This window comes from Manis pentadactyla, chromosome 8 (assembly GCF_030020395.1).
Source record: "Manis pentadactyla isolate mManPen7 chromosome 8, mManPen7.hap1, whole genome shotgun sequence".
Taxonomy (NCBI): domain Eukaryota; kingdom Metazoa; phylum Chordata; class Mammalia; order Pholidota; family Manidae; genus Manis; species Manis pentadactyla.
The window spans coordinates 84,068,898-84,091,377 of NC_080026.1; the positions used below are offsets into that span (position 1 = coordinate 84,068,898).

The 22,480-nt window shown below is 38.1% G+C and overlaps 1 protein-coding gene across 2 annotated transcripts in view; it reads left to right on the plus strand.

The window, feature by feature from the left end:
* Nucleotides 1-22,480, plus strand: part of ARID5B (AT-rich interaction domain 5B) — a 174,112-nt gene that overhangs the window by 13,951 nt on the left and 137,681 nt on the right. For both annotated transcript variants that reach the window (XM_036895094.2, XM_057505898.1), the window contains one exon: nt 14,666-14,891. In XM_036895094.2, the coding sequence (XP_036750989.2) occupies nt 14,666-14,891 (226 nt within the window). The remainder of the gene's footprint in view (nt 1-14,665; nt 14,892-22,480) is intronic.

The following is a 22,480-nucleotide window of genomic DNA, read 5'->3' on the forward strand; positions in this document are numbered from 1 at the left end:
CTGTTCTGTTCCATTTAGGTTTGAAAGGGACTATAAGGGCCATCTCTTCCATCAGCCACAACAAAATAAAGTGAGATGGGAGAATGATGGAGTCAAGAGACAAAACCACTACCCCAGATGTTTGATGTGGGTACACCGAAGAAAGCCCAAACCTGGTGCCTGTAGGTTCCTCCTCTTTGATGACCCATCCTCCAGGAAAGTGATGGCCAGGCTGCTGAATATGCACAGCACTGAATTTATTTTAAACACACTCACTTTACCTCCATCTTTAAAAAGACTCTACCATGCCTAATTCTTCGAAACACACCTGATGACAAATTTTGTTTCACCTTGTCATCTCCTCCTCCTCTTCTTTTGATGGTGGTGGTAGAAAATGTTTTCTCAGCCACATCTTTAAGTTCTGTGATGTCAGGTTCTTTTAAAAAGGAAAAGACATCAGCAAAAAGATGGAAAGGGAAAGGGTCCCAGCCATAATGGCTGGGGGATCTTAGAAGGATCTTCAAAATAGAGACTGCCTGCTGGGCCATTAAAATCCTTTTGCTTCGGGTTAATCCCACAGTGTGTATCAGATTAGTAGAGTTCAGATGAAAACACTGCTGTAGTATTCAGTCTTCTCACCACATTATTCCAAAATCTAGTGTACATAGGTTATAAATACAGAGAATAATTGAATTCTGTATGTCTTAAGTGAGATAATCTATTCCATTCTGTTTCTTGTGAATATTCTCCATAATTGTCTAATTGCGTTTGTGCTCCTGGGGGCTGAATGTGCGTTCAGCAACAATGCATTGGGTTGTAAAATATGCATCCCCAACTATCTGGGAAGGCAAAAGGAAGATTCTAGTAAAAAGGCTGAAGATATTTTTCCTAATGCAAATTATATGAATCACATAAATGGTAGTGTCTTTTAAAATCACCAACAGGTTCTTTATTTTATTTTATTTTTTACAGTTATAGGTTGTGTTTCTCTCTTCACATTTTTTGATGAAATAGATCAGTAATTCAATAGACAGCCAAGTAGGTCTTCAAATCACTCCTGACCCCCAGAATTCCTTAAATGATCCCTCAAAGCAGTGGAGTGAAGACATTTTTAGTATATGTCAGAATATTCAGATATCTCAGTTTCCTTAATTTTTTTTTTGGCTTTAATTTTTAAAAGCTATATTCTGCTTTTCTTTCCCCACTCTTTTTAAGCAAAGAGAAGCCTTGCCTTGATCTTGACTTTGAGGACTGGAGAATTGTGTTTCTCCAGGGCCTGCAGACTGTGTTATGGGCAACACAATTCTAACTGGTCAACTATGCCAAGGGCTTTAAAAGATGAATCTTGAAAAGGTGGGAAGAGGAAAACAGAGATGAGGCTTGGTATTCTTTCTGGTAGCTGAAGACGCAATGTAATATGTTCTTGAAAAACACTTCTGTTTTTAAGCATAGGCCTTTTGATTGCAAATTTTTATTCAATTAAGTTCAGCCAGTATTTATTAGTATGTACAGGGTTCTGATAAGGATGATAAAGAGAGTAATAAGATCAGCCCCTCTAGTTGCTTAGAGGAGATGAAACAAAGTTAACCTTACTTGGTAAGATTACATTTAACCTTTTCCCTTCCATCCTAAAAGGCATTCTTATATTGCTAATTAGTTCTTGGAAATTCCTATGGATACCCAAAAAAGAAAAGGTCTCTTGTATAGGTAGTTGTTTCAGGATTTAAGCAATTACAGAAAGCATTTTTCCACTGGCTTTCAGCTTTTTAGCAGAAATCAGTCCAGTATCCATGCATAACTGAAACTCGTATTTAGCACCTTGTTTCACAGATTTTATTTCATTGTCACACAAAAACGTGTGCATATATCCCATGTTAAAGAGAGTGTATTAGTTATCTATTGTTGTATAACAAATAAGTTACCCCAAATTTCATGTCTTAAAACTTTTATTATTCACAATTTCTGTGGGTCAGTAGTCCGGGGAAGGCTTAGCCGGGTGCTTCTGTCCAAGAGTCTGTGTAAGTGAGGTACCTACCCTGGTTGCTGTCATCTCAAAGTTCAGTTGGGGTAGAATCTACTTCCAAGCTCACTCTTTCGCCTGCCAGCAGCCTGCAATCCTTTCTGGCTGTTGGAGCAAAGGCCTCGTGCCCCACCGGCAGTTGTCCACCTCCCTCACTCCTTTGCCCCGCCACTTGGAGTTCATGGACCAGCTCCCAGCGTGGCAGCTGACTTCCCTCACAGTATATGAGTGAGACAGGGCCGCAGTCCTTTTGTAACCTTATCTCAGAAGTGTTACCTATCACTTTTGCCTAATTCTGTTTATTAGAAGTGAGATACTATGTCCCACCCCGACTTAACGGGAGGGAATTACACAACAGCTTGAATACAAGGGGGTGAGCCTCCTAGGGGGCCAAATTAGAGGCTGCCCACCTCAATCGGCAATAGAACCTGTCACTTCAGTATAAAGCTAGTCTGATGAGGGTTGAATGATAATCTTCCAACTCTTTCTTGCTCTTTTTTTCCCTCTCCTTTTGTTATTACTAGGCATTCTCCTTAGTTGGTTCCTTCCAAACACCTCCCCATTCTTCTGGGCATTTAATTGTAGATGATGTACATAGTAGACAGAAGATTGTTTTAATCTTCTAAAGATTTGTTATTCTTAGAACATGTCACCAAGCCATATCGGGTCTTTCTTAAACCTAATGTCTTCAACCATGAATTTGGAGAATTTCACTGGAAAGGGCATTATGCCTGGTATGATGATGAGTCTACCGAGAGAAGAGGAAAGAGGACCCTGTAGCCTGTGTAATTAAATAGACTCCTTAATGCATTAGGAAATAGGTATGATCCATGCACAGTGGTTGAGAAGAGGCATTAAATACATGGCATATGTCCATGCAGAGAAGACCTAAACATCCGGACAAACAGGATTGTTGTCCCAGTTTTTGTTTCTAACAAGTGTATCTATAGGAGAGGATCATCTCCCAGCCACCCTTCAACCTTGTGCATATGTCAGGTTGCAGCTGGACTTTATCTCCTAAATTCTGTAGAAATAAGCTGTGTCGTGGGAAAACTCATCTATTTCTCTTCCATGGAGGCTTCACCTTGGTTTTCAACAAAGTACTCAAAACATACGTATGTGGACATTAAAGGTTTGAGAAAAAGGTGGCATTAAGCAGATCCTGGCCAACTTTTAGTAATGGAAATTGACTTATGGGAAATTGATCCATGCTAAACCTACTGGAGACTTAGAGAAAAAGTCTGGATTCAAAATTAGAAGCCTGTGTTAGCTTTAAGGCATCTGCATGGAGCATTATGTGTGTGTGTGTATAACTTTGAATTTGACAATACAGTGTTTTCCTCCCAGTGCCTTTGTATCCTCTGTTCCTCCTGTGTGCAATTTCCTGTGCTCTTCACCTAGCTCCCCTCTCCTCTTCACTTGGCTAGCTCCTTCTCTTCATCAGGTTCTCAGCCCAGAGACCTTCCCTAACTCATTTGAAATCGTCCCCATTTCTACTCTTTGTCTCCCATTATTGCTTCTTCTAGTTATTTTGCTTCAGATTTTGTTTATTACCTGGCTTTTCTGCTCCCCTCTTCTCTCCCCCCCTTCTCTCCCCCTCTTCTCACTTGCATATATTTAGTGCTCTGTATATATTTGTTGAATGAATGAAATCACTTATGACAGGTTCTCAATATAAAACCACATGTAGCTGAGGGCTATTGTTTACTGTCTGTTGTCCTGCTCACAACTCCCCAGACTGGCACCCATGAGCTGGGGGCTTCTTTCCTAGCTGCTGCTGTCACCTAGTGCAGCTCAGTGTAGATGCTCAGAACACTGAGGATGAAAGAGTGAATGAATTCTCTGGCAAAGGACTAGAAAGAGAGTAATGTCCATCTCCTAGGTAAGGAGCAGGAGGCCCTGGGCACTGTGCAGTCTCTGAAGGGCAACACTGGTGTCTTATTCATCCTCATTTCTCCATGGCTGGGATTTAGCCCAGTGCCTGGCACAGAGCATAGTCAACACATGTTAATTGGATCAGATCAAGTTGAGTTGAGGAAAATCTGGAACAAATTCCTCCTGACAATAACACTGCATGAATCTCCCTTAAAGGTGGAAAGAATGGCTCCTTCTGTGTCCCCTTCAGTAACTGTTTTGTCAGAACGCCCAGTAGCACTCACTTGTTCACTCATTCTTTAAGCTCCACATGGGAGTGTACAGGATATTGGAGGGCATGGAAGGCTATGCACGTTTCAGTCCTGCCTTCAGAAAGCTTACCTGAGGGAAACTCGGGCTTTATTCTCTGGCTTATACAACCTCCCTGAGGGGAAGAAGAGTTGGTATGAGGCAGTTGTAGTTGTTCAGGTCCTCTGTGTTGGCCTCTACATCACAGTCTTTGATAGGAGTAGAAAGCTAACCAACTGTGGTTGCAAATTGGCTCTTGCATTAATCCTGGCTTATTCAAAAACACTCAATATTTTTCCAAAGTGAGTTTAGGGCTTTTGATTGAAGCCTGAATCATTTACTGTGGCAGAGCCTATCACCAGTATAGGAAAAACTAGAACTTAAAAATACAAAGCTCCTTTAAGTAATCCAATATAGGATAATTACATTATTAAATAAAGCTGTGGGTTTCAAATTACTGCTGCCATTGTACATGTGAGGATAATAATGTGAACTGTGCTAAGTGAACAGAGCAAAAAAAAAAAATGTTTAACAAGAGGGAGCACGTCTAAATCATGTGTTTATGTTTAAGTAGAGGCTACACGAAACAGGAAGATTTACTTGGTTTCTACATTAAAGCATTCTAAATAGGCATAAGGCTTTCAGTGGTTCTCTGAAGACTGCTCTTCTCATTAATGACAGCAGTATATCAAGACTCTTTGCCATATCACCAATAACTTTGAATAATTCAGATGGCTTCCACCATGATTTTCATATACCAAAAGGGGCAAAGAGTTTTCTTCTTCCTTTTAGGGTCTTTATGGATCGTAGGACCTGCTGAACTGCATACCTGGGCAGGGGGTCATGTGCCTACAAGATTAGGTGAAAAAGACTGAGATGTAAAAGTAATGGTGTGGAGTCATCCAACATATGAGAACATCTGTGCTGGGTGGTGGTTGAGTTTGGCTTTTATTGTTATTGTTTTTGCTTGTATAGAATGTTCTTATAGGCAACTCAGCTGAGTTTTAACACTGGAATTGGGCTTATTTATCTTCGTTTACTTATGTTTCAATGACCACAGGTAAGTATATGGGTGTCAACCTGGCTTTTGTTATGGCAGCCTGAAGGTAGTTAAAAAACAGATTGTGGAGTTAACACCCTATTAATTTGGCCAAAGGAAGTGTGGGCAGGCTCAACCATAGACCTAAGGCATCTTCTGTACATATTAAATGTTTGCCTGTTTAGAGAGTACATATCTAGGACACTGGAATGCATATTCCTGCTCCATGTAAATTGTTTTTAATTTTAGGGAGGTCAGAAAGCACATGCATGGTAAATCCGAAAGAAAAGAAGTGGAGCTGGGAATTAATGAGAGGGTATTTCTGGGGCTTTTTTTTAGAGATGGCCTTCTGGTCAGAGGAGCAGGCTGCAGCCTAACAGGTTTTAGATGAGTGTGTATTAAAAATGTATTTAGGAACATAAAATATTTAGGATTTTTGAATTACTTGTTTGATACGCAAATGCCTTTGGCTATACCATGAAGGATGGTTGCATTACATTTGACAAATTGTGCCTCAAAACAGGCTTCTGTTTGCCCACTCCCTCTAATTGCGCCAGGATGGATTTCCAAAATTCATTGAGCCACAGGCTTTACCCAAATGTCTGGTGAAGGGGGAGGGAAAAGGTTGGAAGAGAAGGGGCTGGCTTGGGAAACTGGAACTCAATACAGTAATGAGCCTCCATGGCAAATCCATTTCATCATGTTACGGGAGTCAAATTAAACCTCAGTGCATACTTGAGAGGATATCTTTATCACTCAGACAACAAAAAATTCTTCACATTTTTAACGAGTGTGTGAATGGCAATTTCTGTACTCTTACTTTGGGGACTAAAACACAATACAAATTAAAAATTAAAATCCTTGTTGTTGCAAAATGACTTTAAATGCGCCTGACCCCTGGAAATTGGCTGGGGAGGGTTCTGCTGTCCCAAGGTGTGAAAAGGGTGGAGTGTTACTACTGCAAGGGCTTTAGAGACCAGGTTCCCAGAGAGATGGTGGTGTTGCCAATGCTGGTTTCTGGTTCCACTTCACTTTACTCATCTCTAAAATGGGTCTGAGAACACCTGCCTCAGAGAGTCCCTATAGGGATTAGATAAGAGAATGTTCAATCCATCGTTTTGTGTGGGGGTAAAGCAGGGCATCTCAATTTTCCACTGCTCTATCATCGAGGGCTGAGGAAAATGACTCAGAAGCCCAGACATTCTGAATTGCTTTCTGGCCCAACCTCCCTTTGGAGGTACCCAGCAGGAGCTCCAAGGGTATTACTGTCCACAGACCAAGAATGAAAAAGAGTTAGGAATTCACAGTTACTCACTGGTGATACCTGAATACCACTCACCCTCATTCCTTCATTTTCAGTTAAAATGATATTGTGTAGTAATAGTAATAGCCACCACTTCTGGTTGCCTACTCTGTGTTGACCATTGTACTATATATACTTCGACATCCTAACCACACTATGAGTGGTTTCTTTTATCCTGTTTTCCCCCCTTTTTTAGACATTGGCAAGATGATGTCACATCCTAAGATTACAAAGACCTAAGATGAACAAAGACATTAAACACACAGTAGAGCTATGTTTCACCCATCAGACTTTGAAGCAACATGGAACATCCAGAGATAGTGTACCATTAAAATTAATATTTGTTGTATGCTTTAAACCTGGCATAGTACTTGGTTCCTTGAGAAGTTCAAAAGAAGTAGATGTTAAGCAAACAGTACCTGCTGCTAAAAAGTTTCTGCAATTCAGGTGATTACTGTAAAACTCAGAAATATGCAGTTCAGCCTCAAATATTGATGCCTAATAAAGATTTAACATTATGTCACAGGTAATAACAGTAATTCCCAGTTCAGGGACAACTTAGCATTGAAATCATTTTATTTTACCTAGTAAGGACATTAAAACACAGCTACTACCATCTACTGATATCCTCACTTCAGAGGAAAAATGGTATTACACCACCAGACAAAAGAAGGAAAAATTCTTAAATGGAAAGAGTGTGCAGGGGGCCCCCCACAGATCAGCTCTGCTCCCTTCTCTCTGCTCTTCACCCTGGGGAGGCTCCCAGGTGTGGGCTCCATTCACCCAGCTCCTGGGCCCTGTGGCCTCCCATGGGGTTCGGCCACAGAGGTGCCCTGCCATGCCTGGAGGGAGTGAGGGCAGATATTTATTTCCTGTTCTTTCCTGTGAGTTTCCTCAAGGCTGTTGGTGTCAGTCTAAAAGGGGTCACTGCCACTGGTAGAAGGCTTTGTTCTGATCCTGGTAACCACTCCCTCCCCACATTGTTCCTTTGGCCTAGGAGTGTCTATAGCTGTCCTGCTGTGAGCTAGGTTCCTGTACTATCTCTCTCTTACTGTTCCTCTACATCCCCCCGACAGCTTTGTCATTAGTCCCTTTGTAAAATCCTTCTTGGATTATCATTACTCAAGTATTCCACCTATTTCCTGTAGGGATCCTGATACAAAGTCCCTGCAGTCTAGCTAATTTAGCTTTATGAAATGCTCACTGCATTGTCTTAATTTTTTTCATTTCATGGCTGGCCAGTGAAAGCTTCATCTTGCTGACCCACATCACCATTCAGCCCTGCCTGGCTTTGTTGGACCTCTGATTGGCCACCACATGCTTATAGAGTGAAACGGTTTTACTCATGCTGCCTATGTTCTGTTAGCAGAACCCAACAATGTGTAGCAGGGAGAGTGATTGGGCAAATGGGTAGGTGCCTTGAATTGCAGGTGTCTGCGGGAGGCTTGAAAGGGGAGTGGCAACCCAGCTAGGCCCTATCTGCCCCTTGCCTAAGTCCATTGGTACATCTGATAGGCACACATGCCCATCAGAGTGATGTGGTTGCTACTGGTTGTTATAAAAGTTGATACTTAACAGCTTTTTTCATTTTTAGTTTCTATCTTGATGAAAGTTCCCACTCTTATGGAACCAGTTGGATTATTATTTTGATTTCACAATTTACTTAGCTAACATTAGCTATTGATATGTTTTTGTGTTTCCTACATTTATCACATTTCAATTGTTATAAAGAACATTTAAAAAATACAGAATGTTCAGGAAAGATTGAGGTGAACATACTACTATCCCAATCTCATTCCATCCTCTCTGATACTGCACTTAATGTGTTTATTATCTTCTATTAAAATTGCTGAATTATAGCTCTCCTCAGCAATGATCTGTTATTGGTTATTACCACATGGTGTTATGCAGAAAGTTCCATTCATGTTTTCTCTCCTGAGGAATAATATATAGTAAAGATACAGGTTCAGCTGTGTTTAATAGAGACCCAGTTAAAGCTGCTTAAATAAGTTAGGAGTTCAAAATCTCTCTAGTGCCATAGCCTAGAGGTAGGTGGTACAGGGCTAGTATGGTGGGTGTGCTCCATGAGGTCATCTAAGGCCCCAGCCTTTCATCTATTTCTCCTGAGAGATTTGCTCTCATTTTATAGCCCAAAGGAATATCCATTCCTTTTGAGGCCATGAGGTGGAAGTTGCACACATCACTAATACTCACATACTATGGGTCAGAACTTGGTCAAATGGCTGCACCTGCCTGTAAAGGAAACAGAAAAAAAATGGTGCCTTTGTTCTATGCCCATCAAATAATTAGTTTATTATTAAAGAAGAAATGAAGAATAGATATTGGGCAAAAGCTAGGCACAATTTAAGTGTTATAAATTCCCCTTATGTCAACTAAGATTTATTTTTAGACATACGCCAAATGGGCTGTGCAGTTCCACTGAGTGGGAATTGACGGTGTGACGTCAAATTGGCAACAGGGAATTAGAGTCTAGATGAATTTTTGGAACCAGCTGTAGATTGTAGTCATGGATTTAGAGGTGAATATTGGAATCCTGTTGGGGAATGATTTCTTCCAAGAGTAATATATAGAGGAAGGAGACCTGGATCCAGACTGCATCTAAGGATACATGTTTCCTACATTTTCCCAGTAGAGAGATGAAATAAGGAAGAAGAGAAATTGAACAAAGCAATGAATTGTGGAGGTGGTAGGTGTTCTTCATGGGTCCATTAAGTATCTGCACATCTTGTGAGCTGAGCCACTGACTGCCTTTGTTCTGGACTGCCTTTTCAAGGATGTTTATATAGTGAATGGCTTTGGAAGAGAGAGCTAGTGTTTTTCTCCAAAACGAAACACAGGCATGCTTACTGATCATTATTAAAAATGTGGGTTTCCTGTGCTCAGGGTCCTTCTCCTATATGCACCCTACATATATAGGTATCATCCAGCCATCTTTGCATTGCACTTTGGGAATTAGGTAAAAGAACCAACACAATTGCAGGTACTTTCACTGTAGCTATTGCTGTGAGCAATAAGCTATCCTTTGTCTCTGACCTGGAGTCTTGTGTCCTCTGCCAGCATCCATGAAACTGGCAAGGTAACTTGGTTTGAAAGAAGAGTAAAAACTCAGACTTTTCATAGTTCTTAAGAAGAGGGAGCATTTGTAGTCAAAGGTGGGGTTGTTTATTATTAAATGCTACCAATAAGTCAAGGAAAATGAAGAATAAGAAAAAGCGGTGGTTTAGTAACATAATACACTGGTTCTCAAAGATTTGGATTCAAGAACACTTATACTCAAAATTATTGAGGACCCCAAAGAGCTTTTGATTATGTGAGTTGTATCTATTGATACTTACTGTTAGAAATTAAAATTGAGAGATAATTAAAAATACTTAGTAATTTATTTAAAAATAAAAATATGACATCCATATGCAAAAAAAACAATATCAAACTGACTTTTACACCTTAAACAAAATTAAGTCCAAATGTATCATACTTCGAAATGTAAAATTATAGATCTTTTGGAAGAAAACATAGGATAAATTATTTGTGACCTGGGACTAGGGAAATAGTTAACAGATATAACAGTAAAACCATAATTTGTAAATGAAAAAAATAATTGACCAATCGGACTTGATCAAACTTTAAAACATTGCTCTATGGAAGACTAAGAAAAATGAAAAGACAAGCAAGCCACAGACTGGGAGAAAATATTTCCAAACCACACACTTGACAAAGGACTTGTATCCATCCAGAAGGTATAAGAACTCTTAAAACTCAGCAGTTAAGACAATAAACAACACAGTTTTTAAAATGAGCAGACTTAAATACACACACTTCACTAAAAAGGATATATGGGTGGCAAATTAGCACCTGAAAAGATGTTCAACATCATTAGTCATTAGGGAAATGAAAATTTAAAGCACGATGAGAAACCACTACATACTTATTAGGATGGTAATAATAAATTAATTAACAATGACATTATCAAATGCTGGTAAGGATGAAAACAGCTGGAAGTCTCATAGGTCGCTGGTGGGAATGCAGACTGGTGAAGCTACTCTGGAAAACAATTGGGCAGTTTCTTTAAAATTAATATATACTTACCATATGACTCAGCAGTCACTCTCCTGGGTATTTACTCTAGAGAATTGAAAGTGTATGTTCACACAAAAGCTTCTTTGTGAGTGTTAATAGCAGCCCTATTTGCAGTCACCAACGTTAGAGAAAACCCAGTGTCCCTCAACAGATGAATGGATAAAAAATTTGTGACACATCTATACCATGGGATACTACTCAGCAATAAAAAGAAACAAGCTATTGATACATGTAGCAACATGGATGGATCTTAGAGGCATTATGCTGGGTGAAAGAAGTCTCAAAAGATTTCATACTATGTGATTCAGCTTATAGGACATTTGAAAAAGAGAAACTATATACCAAGAAAAGATCAGTGGAAGCCATGTGTTGAAACTCAGAACTGTACACAAGGAGATTGTACTGCAAGTTAATTTAAAAAAAGAAATGAAAATAGCATTATGAACCCATTATGAAAATTTAACACATTTTTATGAACACTAACTGTATTTTCAAACACAAAAATTTAGTAAAAACAGTGGCATTGTTTTACATTTTTATAAATCTCTTTACTGTCTGGCTTAATAGAGACTGCTGGATTCTTTTATTTGCTTCTGCATTCATTTTGTTGCCACACCATATGTCATACAGTCTCTGGAAAACCCCACTACACACTTGAAAGAGAAGAAGAGTGAAAAAAGCAAATAATGTCTTGGTATTATTATGATCATTGTTTTTACTCTATGAGCCGCCTGAAAGTCTTGGGGATTCCCCAGGGTCCCTGGTCCATACTTTGAGAAACATTGATACAATACACTGTCCCAAATTTCAGTCATTTTCATAGTATCCTGACTCTTTTTTTCCATACCCACATGTGCTCTGTCTACTTAATGGTTTTGTTCGAATTGGACCCTTTTTTTAAAACTTAAATTAATTTAAAGAGGAAACTTTCTATTATCTCCTGTAAATGGAAAACCAGTATCACTCTCCCATAAATGGAAAGTAACCACAAAAATAAATAAGCAATGAGTAACTTATTAACAAAATATTTACACGTGAACTGTCTAAACTCATCTCTTCCTGGTACACTTTGCAGAACACCAAGGCAGGGGAGTAATGACGAAGAAGCAGTAACTAACTATGACATATCACTTCAGTTATGGTCACCCACTGAATCCTTGAAGTGACCACCACAGATATTATTATCCTTTTTCCAAGCATATGCAGAAAAACAACTGAAGCCCACAGAGGTTAAAGAAGTTTCCCAGTGTTCTGCTTCAAATAAATCGTAGAGCTGGGATTTGAACCTGGGCAGTCTGGCTCCAGAGTCCAGGATGAGCTCTGATTTATGACTTCTTTGTTAGATGATCTCCTCTGACTGGGAGGATTCCATGATTGAATAAGCTGTTTTTGTACAGCGGTACACACGAAATCCAAAGTACAGATATAGGCAGTTAAAAAAAATGATGAAAGGAGATATGGACTTAGATAAAGTCTCAACACAGCTTACATAAATATTGATTAGGAGCTGGGTTAATTGAAAAGCCAAGGTACATTAATAAAATAACAAAGTGTATTTCTTAGTGTTCCCTTTGTGTTAGAGTAAATCAGCAATATTTATCCAGTGCTAATTCTCAGTTTGCAGAGAGCTAATGTAATCATGAGATGAGCTTATTGAAATTCTTTTCTTAGACTTAGAGACTTACCCAAGAATGGTGAGTATTAGGAACTTTAGTCAGCACTTGCTCAGAATAGTAAATACAAGCATGTGATTTATGCCATTGTGTGTACAAAGTAATGTTTCCTGAGACATTTTCTATATATATGTTGGCTATTTTGTTTTTTTGGTTTGGTTTGTTGTTTCCCCCTCCTTCACTTATCAGATTTCCTTCTAAGTCTTGGCATTTGACAATGTTGCAGGGCCAGTTTCTCTGTGAATCCGCAGTAAAACATACTGGTGGTTTCACAATTAATCCAAACTTGGGTTTATGGCTTATCCATGTTTATGTGAACTCTTCCATTTGTTTTTTTTGTATGTGCATATATTCAGAAGGTCTGTTTCAGAGAGAGAGAAAGGGAGGGAGGACAAAATCTATAGATTGAATTTTGAAAGATAGACTTATTCATCAGTGACATCATAAGGGTTGTATTTTCTCTTGGTTAATAAACTGTTTGGCGGGCGTTGTAAGAGCTAGTCATGCCATTTCTTGGAAAAGATCTGAAGTAACCGGTAATTGAAATGGTAATCATTTAATCTTTAAGCTATTTGAAAGTAACACTCATCTCCAAACTTGTCTCTTCTAGAAAATCATATTTGGTAAAATTATTGCCAAATTCCGTCTTTGCTAATTTTGAGAATCATATACTATGATAATTATTTTCCAGTATATTCTAAACTTGATTTTTGGTGTGCCCTGTCCAGAAGCTGTTCCCATATGCTTTGAAACAATACCCAGCCTAAATTTTTATTCTGCCATTTAATAATCACCATGTAATAGCTATAAAATGCGTGACAACTACAGATCTTTTATTTCAAGAGGATGGTGTAGTGAATCTGAATGACACTTTGTAATATGCCCCATTGTTTATAAAGCATTGAAATTTTTTTTTCTTAAGCAGAGAATAAAAAGTTTCCACTTTGTCTCCCATTTAGTGGAAGTTCGTATTTAATCATGATAAGAGAAAGGATTCCATTACAAAAGTCTTACTTTTCTTTTCTGTTAGAGTATTTATTTTGCTGCTACCTAACAAGCTTTCTTCTCATAAGCAGTTTGGAACTGGATGAGGAAAAGTGAAATTTTAGATCCTACCCTAAAACATTTTTAAAAACTAAATCCAGGGCTTCTTATGTGTTAGTTTATCTTAATAAACCCTTTTTGGTTTGCTTTGGAGTACTGTGTGTGTGTGTGTGTGTGTGTGTGTGTGTAGGTGGGGGAGAAGGAGGAAAGAGTCATGTTTAACAGCAAAATTAGCCAAAATCACTTGTGAATTCCTTTTGTTTAATAGCCTAGAGACATCTTCCTGTTGTTGTTTTGTGAAAAATATTTCTAAGATTTTGTAAGCTTAGGGGTTTTCACAGCTAAGCTTTCTTCAGAAATGTGGAATAAAAGAAATGAAAGAAGTCAGTTCAAGTTGAAATGTCAAATGTTTCAAATAATTTAACTTAAAACCTAGTGAGATGATCTTCTGAAGCCTTGTCCAGAGAATCTTCGGGTAGGAGAGGCCTTCCTTTGTTCCATGTATGGATATCTATTAAGTATCCTGCTCGGTTAATTCTAAGTTAGAAAAGTTGGTTCTTTCCTGGAAGCAATTAGAGATGTTTAAAATTCAAATTTATGATCCATAGGAGAAACTTAAAGTTTCATCTAGTTTACTTAGATTCAAAGGCATTCTCCTCACTCGCCCTCTTGACTCTTACCCCATATGTATTAAAAGAAAAAAATCAGTTCATTTCTGAACTTACAAAGTTTTAAAGAAACATGAGAATGTGTAAGTTTCTTTCAGTGGGAAGCTCATAACATTTATGAAGTATTTCTTTTGGGATTACATCACAGTTTTATTTAATTTTTAGGACAAAAGTTAAATTCAATATTTGCGTATAAGCCAAGGGAAAATGTACCATAAACATAGGAATTTGGGGGTGAGTCAGAGTTCCAAGAATCCCACATTTACTTAGACCATTTACATAGAGACAGGCTAACCATTAGTCATCTAGTTCTCACTTTTTACTTTTGCAATTAATTGCACCTAAAAATTAGTTTTGCCCAAGTGGTCAGATAGGCAGAATGGGGGCTTTGGCAATTAGCATTAAAAATGGCTATTGGAATTACTGCCCAATTTTTGGACACATTCTAATCATATAACAAATATATCCTACAAATTACTCCTCAACTAGACAACTGACAGTAAAAAACCATTGAAATAAAGAGAGTTACAGAAGATTCTCTGTCACTGAAAAACACATACTCTGCTTGCATAAGATGAAACCATTCAAATAGCATTTCACATGGGCTTTGTTGAAAACTTATCATTTTACCTCAGAACCACAAATAATGTTTTTTTTCTTCCCCAACCACCTCTGTAGGATGAAGTCATTGCTGTTTCCGAAAAGGTGATCGTGAAGCTCGAAGACCTGGTCAAGTGGGTGCATTCTGATTTCTCCAAGTGGAGATGTGGCCTGCAGGCTGGGCCAGTGAGCACAGAGGCCTTGGGAAGGAATGGCCAGAAGGAGGCTCTGCTCAAGTACAGGCAATCAACCCTAAATAGTGGACTCAACTTCAAAGACGTTCTCAAGGAAAAGGCTGACCTTGGTAAATATAATTTGTATTTCTAAATCTAATGTGTGGGTGTATACAGTAACCTACTTTTTTTGTTGTAGATTTTTCTGGAAACCCTGTCATGTGTATATAATTTTATGTACATATAAAATCTCTTTAACCTCAATAGGGCCTGGGAATATGGATGGACAGATGATTGGGTATGTAAGGGATGGATGTTACCTATTGGATCACAGGACCTCTTATCTGTGAAGCCCTGTGCTGGAAACTGACTGACAGAACATGGGGTCTTAGGCAGCCTCCAGTTGGTTTCAGGCATAAGACTTCATGAGGGCACCTAAAATTGATTAATGAATAATTTGAATATTTGTTGTAGATAGATTTAGTGACATCTATTAATGCATGTCAAAATTTCATGTTTGACGTTGGGTGGAAAGCCAAGTGAGGAAGAGATGAGTGACTTGTGGTGGAGCAGAAAGCAATGTCAAAGCAGGGGGAGCCATTGGTTGGCAACTCACGGCGTAGGTTTCCCTGAGCTTGTAAACAACTCATGACCACCTTCAATGTAGTATTTTTTTCTTTCTTCCTTCCCCTCTTCCACTATAAATAGTTTAAAGGAAAGCTTGGGATTTGGAGTAGTTATTCTGATGAGTGTTTAAATCCTGACTCTGCTGCTCACTTAGGTGTGTGGTCTTGGGAAAGCAGGTTAACCCCCAAGCCTCAGTTTCCCCATCTGAAATAAATATGGGAACTTCACAGGATCACTGTGAGATGTCAAATATAAGGGTCTAACACAATGATTGGTGTATATGAGGGACTTCATAATTAATTCTATTACCTTTTTTTAATTCTTTCTCCTCCTGTGACATTGTGTGGTCTTCCTTTGCTTTTCTCCTTGTGTTTATTATCTTGCCATGGTACTGACTTACTCTCCTAGCATTGCTCAAGACCAGAGTTGTTGACCTCTGATTTAGACTAGTTATTTCCTCTTAAGCAAAGAGGAACTTCACTTTTAACATATTAAGGCATCTTTTCCTTTCATTCTGGCATAATGCTGATTTTCATAGCCCTATTTTATGCCTTAATGTGACAACTTCCTGTTTTTTTTTAACCTAGAATTTAACTATTACAACAAGCCTAGACTATTATTTTAATTGGCATAAAGAGACTGAATAACACCAGCAACTGACTGTCTTTCATGTGATTCTGGTTTCTGATGAACTGTGCTGTGTTTTTGGAGTAGCAGTAATATTTTCTTACAGTTTGAGTTTAACAATCAACAGTTTCCTGGCATAGTTTAGTAGATGTCATGTGGTCATATTTTGGACATGGAAGCCTGATTGTCACACATACATTTAGAGAAAATTATTAATCTAGTGTTTTTTTTAAAGCCAAATATATATATATATATATATATATATATATATATATTACTAATTTTCCTATACATGTTAACCCCTAACCCCTCAGTTTTTGTGAACGCATGATGACTAGTCTTCTGATAGGTGATAATACTGAATAATACATCTGTTGTGTTACTTTCCTAATGCATGATCTAAGTTGTATTGCTATTGTTTTATGTTTTCCTTAACATTAAAACCTTGCTTTTGTTTAATTTTTTTTTTGAGTTATGGAATATACTGTTACTAATAAAAACCAAACAGGAAGCCCATGGGGGACAAAAGGATGTGTAGATGGTTAAGCTTGATGTCACACATATAAACAAGAGTATTTATAGCAGAGTTGTTCTGTTTGAAATTGATAGTTTATTAATGCATATGAAAAGAAATCCAGTCTCTTAGTTCCATTAAAACGTTTAGAGGTTTTGATCTTCCTGAATTCTAAAAAATGTCCATAATCTACCTTCTTAGTAATTAAGAATAAAATGGTTATCGTGAATAACCTGAGTACTCAATAGTCTTTAAATCTAGTTCTTTATTAGACTCACTAGGGGAATTTTTAAAAATAATACTGATAGCTGAGTCCAGCTTCCCCAGATTCTTCATCCAGTAGGACTAAAGCACAGCCGAGGAATGTGTACTGATAAAAGGCTTTCGAGGTGATTCTGATTTTTTTTTTTTTTGGGCCTCATCTGGGAGACGGCTCTATGATTGGCACTGAGGGAGGGAAAATACCAGGAGATCTGATTGGGAGGCTCTTTTTTAGTGAACAAGAAACACTGTGTACTTTTTCTTTCTTTCTTTCTTTTTTTTAATGTAAAATACCCCTTTAAGGATAGAATTTGGAGCCTTAAAAATCGACTCAGTTGGTATGAACTGTGGGGAATTTGAGACAAATAGCTTTTGTAATTGGAATGCACACTGTGTTGTAATAATGTGGAAAGAGAAACAAAAACTTTCCTTAATGTAATGAGTTTCCATTATCTGCTTAATCTAAGGTTTACAAGTCTACAATGTTAGGATTTATACTGGGGAGATAGGTGGTGTCATTTGCTGTATGCATTCGTGTCCCAGCAACTTTCTCTGTCTGCAGCATCAAAATATTTGTTGTCTGTACTTTTCTTTCTACGCAGTGGTTTTCTTATCTCCCTTTCTCTTGGCCGCAGTGAAACCACTTCCAATACCACATTGTTAATGGAAGTTCACACACTTATTAGGTTTTTCCTTCAGTAGAGCCCTTCCAACTCCTCATTGTTCTTACCAAAGAAAGAAGATGAACTTTGAGATTACTTAGGACCCCCTTCTTTTTTTTCCTGGTGGAAGCAAGCAAAGAATGGAAAGATCTCACCTTTCTGGGGATAAAGTAAAATGCCAATATGTTACTTTTTTAACTGAATTCTTTTCATCTTGGCAAACATGAATAATAACAAAATAATTATATCGACTCTTAACAGATGGGATTTTACTATATAAAAGCTAATTAAGGAACTCTTCTTGCTCAGTGTTTAAGTAGAATAAATTCCCTTTAATCCTAGTTTGTGTCACTTCCTGCCTCTCTGTGAGTAGTAAAAAAACAAGAATGTTCTCACTAATGTGTGTCTGCCAACGAATTAATACTCCACAAAGAGAAACTCTGCCCCAAACGGCAGCTTCCAATAACTGCTCTGATTCAAATCACAACTCTTTTATTTTTTTTCCCCTTCCCCTTCAAGGACAATATTTGAGGATGTCATGTTGGCTTTTCAAAAATCTCTGGAGTTTTCATTTAAGGTTCTAAATGACTAGTGACTAAACTACAGATCTAGATAGTGGGAAAACTAATAATCTTAAAAAGCACTTCTTAGAGGTGTGTGAGTACCTCAATCCCCTTCCTTCCTCTTTGTCCTTTTCAAAGAAAGAAACTTCATATGAAACCAATTCAAATTGTGACTTTACTCAGTGAGACGTTTTACCTTCTTTCAGACTGTTTTGTACTGACATTTAGAGAAAGACAAAGAAAAAATAACTATGTTAAAACAGAAGGGTTAAGGAATGTATTATTCATAAGCATAACGAACACAGGAACCTGTTTTTCCAGAAGAATCGGGTTGATTAAATCATTCACTACACAAGCCTCTAGTTATTTATTTTTGTCTTTAGAATTACAGTACTTAGCTTTTATAATAAAGTGGACTTGATACCCATATTTGGTATGACAGTTGGAAATAGTCAAATGAAGAACTATTTCATTTTACAAAATTTTTAGCAATTAAGGAATATAAACACTATCAGTTAAACATAGTAAACTTGCATGCTTTATTCCTTGGGCAATAGTTTGAAAAAAAAATCAAATTATTTTATATAACACTGCTTCTTACAGAGTTCCTTTAAGTGAAGTATGAAAGCTGCAGTGTAAGCTTTATTGGCCTATAAATATGTCATTATAGTTGGACTACATTTATATGCTTTGGATTGTTGTTTAAGCCAAGAAAATATGTCTCTACAGGTTGACTTTTTATTGAAACCCTTTGAGGCATACAAGAGAATGTATTTTAGGCCAAGGTTATTAAAACAGCATTTTCATTTTTTTGCAGCAGGCTCATTGTCAATTATGCTGCCACAAACTGTGTGTGGATGGGCAGTTATGAAAGGTTTCATCTCCAAATGGGTCTACAGAAAAAGAAAGAAAAGATAGAGGTGTCTGAGCTGAAATTGAGAAAAGGGACCAAAAGATGTGGGTGTGGGTGTGACTGAATTTAGTGATGGGGGTTCCCTCAGTTTAATTTTTGTTTCTAAAGTCCCATCAAATTGAGAAAGAGTGGCTTCCTCTGTCCCTTCTGTTGTTGGAACTTTTACTATACTTTGGGGAAAAGACAGCCTGGTATAGACAGAGCAGTGGGTGGGAGGTCAAGAGAATCTTGGCTCTGCCTGTCGCATAGATTTGTCACTTGTTGGAGAAGTCACTGTATGTTTACCACTTTAGGTCCTCGTGTGTAAAATCGGTAACAGTGTCTACCTTGCTCTAACTCCTAGATTTTTGAGAAGATCAACAGAGAAAAATTACTGTCTATGGAAGCATTTGTGATACTGAAGCCTAAGATGTTATTATCATCTTTTCGTGTTATCAGACGGAGGTGTTTATCGTGTGCTAGGCGGTACAATATTAGCTTATGTGTCCCTTTTGGACTTCCTTTGTCACAATTTAGCGCAGTTTTACCACCATTGCTATCTGCCTCATAGAAGACTATGAGAATCCTTCAGGTCTTTGCTTCTATTTATGTAAGGTATATGTTTCTTTATGTTTTTTATTGTATAACTTTTCTACTCTTGAAAAGTCTGTCAAAATAAGCTGGGCCATAAGAAAACAGTATAAAGGACTTCTCAAGTATTCTTAGTTAGAAATTGACTGGAGTCTTTGCTTGGAAATTCTGGAGGTCTTCTGCTTCAAATAGTTGTTCAGATCACTTTTGAGTTTGATATACCAAGGTGTCTCCTGGGATGTGGCTATGGAAAGGATTTCTGTTCTGTGTTGAAAAAAACAATATTAATGTCTCTAAGAAGTCTGCTAAGGGGCTGACAGTTTGTCATAATAGGGATTTTTCACCCGAGACATCAAGTGAACTTATTATTGAAGACATGCTTCTCACAAGGACAATCCTTTCCTTCCCTCCTTCCTTCCTTCCTTCATGTAAATTTTGTATGTATATTAAACAGTCTGGTAGGGGTATTTGTTGCTTACATTGTAAATTCCATTGCTGGGCTAATTATACATGGGTTTCTTAGATGGTACATTATTGAATTCTTTTCATGAATATGGTGAGGAATCCCTGCAGAAGGGCCTCTTCCCAGAAACAAATCTAGCCTTTATAGTATCCTTGAATTTAAAGTAGAAGTCAATTATATAGGAGGCTTATCAAACATTTGTAAAGATAGTTTCCACAGGATTTTGTGACGGGGTGCTCTGACAATATTGTACGAACCATGCATTCTTTACTGAATCTAATCATGGCACAGTTAACATCAGAGAAGCATGGTGCCCAAGTGCCAACGTGGCTCTTTCTTCTAGAGGTAGCTTCATGCCATTATAAAGTGACAGCCCAAAGGACCTTTGACAGGAGCAAGTTCACACTTCCAAGAGTGTACCCAAGACATTCAAAGCTTTAGAACAACTTTGTGACAAGAAATTTTCAAAGGACCTGGGAACACATAAGAGAGATTATTCCATTTCATTTCAAAGTTAAAATTCAGCTGGGTCATGCAGTCAAACAGGTGAACACTGTCCTGGAATAATGGTAGAATGAATGCATAAAAGTATCTTGAATAAATAATAATCATGTGTGTTGTCTGCACACAGCCAACTCAGCTATTCCTGCTGAGAAGTGCATGGAAGCCTGCAAATTTAACCGTGAGTGAGCCAGTCCTTGATATTGCTGTCTAGATAGTCATCCTCATGAAGGCTCCTTCCAATGTAAAACCCTTTCATTTGGAATTTCTGTTGACTTGCAGATCTTCTAGGGTTTTCTAGAGTGATAAATGCTTTTATAACTCCAGATTCACACCTTCTTTTGATAGTGGACTGAAGGTGAATAGTCAATTGAAGAGAAGTTTGTGAACTTAAGAGTTTATTTTTACTTTCAGAATTGGAGATGTCAGGGAGGCGGGAGAGCAGAGGTAGAAAGAAAAAGTGATATTGTAAATTTCAGTGCTATTTTTAGTAATCAGATTCCTAGTATTCACTTCTTGGATACAGTGTATAACCAAAGTAAGAAACTCCTATTTTTTTGCAGCTCTTCATAGAATTGACAGGTTGGACATTGATATAGTTGAGGTTTCCTCCCTCCTTTCCTGGAAATAGCCCTCAATCTTCTCTTAATTTGGCTGAACAATCCCAGTTTTTTTTCAGTTTTTCACCAGGCTGTGGTTTCAAAATCCCTCATCATCCTGGTTACTCTTCTCAGGACACCCTTTGGGTGTTCTTTTACACCTGCCTGCCCGTTTACATTGTACAAGTTCTTTTCTAAAAACCTTCTAGAGCCAGACTTGGATTGGCTTCCAGTGGAAGACAGGCTGTAGCATATCCATCAGGCTTGGCATCTTTCAGGTAGGACATGACACAGGCAAAAGTATTAGACTCAATTCCCTGGAGCAGTATGGCCTTGTCCTTTCTACTCCTGAGAGCCAAAGGGGAGGGGGGTGAAGATGTTATTCAGCTACTACACCTCCCAATGTTTACTTACCTGCTTTTTTTGTTTCTGTTCTTAAACATTAATATTAAATGTAGACTATCATCTGGCGAACATCACTGTCAACTAACATAGCTAGAGGTATGGTGGCTCAATATCAGTGCTGCACCTGTGGAGCTTCTGTAGTTCTTGTAGTTGCAAACTGTAGCATTTAGGGTAGGACATGGCAAATTGGTTTTTACCTTGGTAAAGGTCTGCAGTTGAATGCCAGCTTGTTTAAGCTGCTCTACTCAAATAAGATCAATAAATCTTCCCTAATTTTTCATGTGTTAGTTTAATTCACTATCATCCTTTTGGACTCCAGCTATTCTTGTCCTTTTTTTTTTTTCTTTTGCTTTGTCTTTGATCAGGTACTCTATGGCAAAATCTCCAGTAAGACCATTCTGGAGAAGGCAGCCAACCCATACTTTTTTTTTTTAGCTTTTATTAATGAGAAATGTTAATTTCACAATTAACTCTGTGTGGTGGTCACCATCTCTGATGAGAAGACAACCAAAGATAAAATTCAGCTGTGGTCTGAGGTACCGCCTTTGGCTTCTGGGTGCATACCTGGGGTCTACTGGAAAAAGTCTTTTAGGTGGCCTTAGCCTCTTGCAAGCTCATAAATCTCTGGCACCATACATTCATAGATAGACTGGAAAATGTGGAGCAATAATTCTATTTGCATTGGGTGACAGGGCTCTACTGTGAAGAACAAGCCCAATTGGTGCACAATGGTCTATTAAATATCCTTGAAAAGGGCAACATTGACTCAGTGCCTCAAAAGTGCTTAAAAATGAGGTTTGGGTCAACAGTTCCCTTTCCAGCTGGAGGTATAGAGTGCTTTTCTCTTTTTTATTGTGACTTTAAAATGTTTTTGTTTGCTTTCCACCTCTTATCTCTTTAGCCACTGCATGATTACTGACTGTAGGCCATTATTACAACTGTTACCACGATCGCCTCACCGTGGAGCACAAAGCACATACATCCTACCTTCGAACTGATGTGGCTTTTCCAGAGG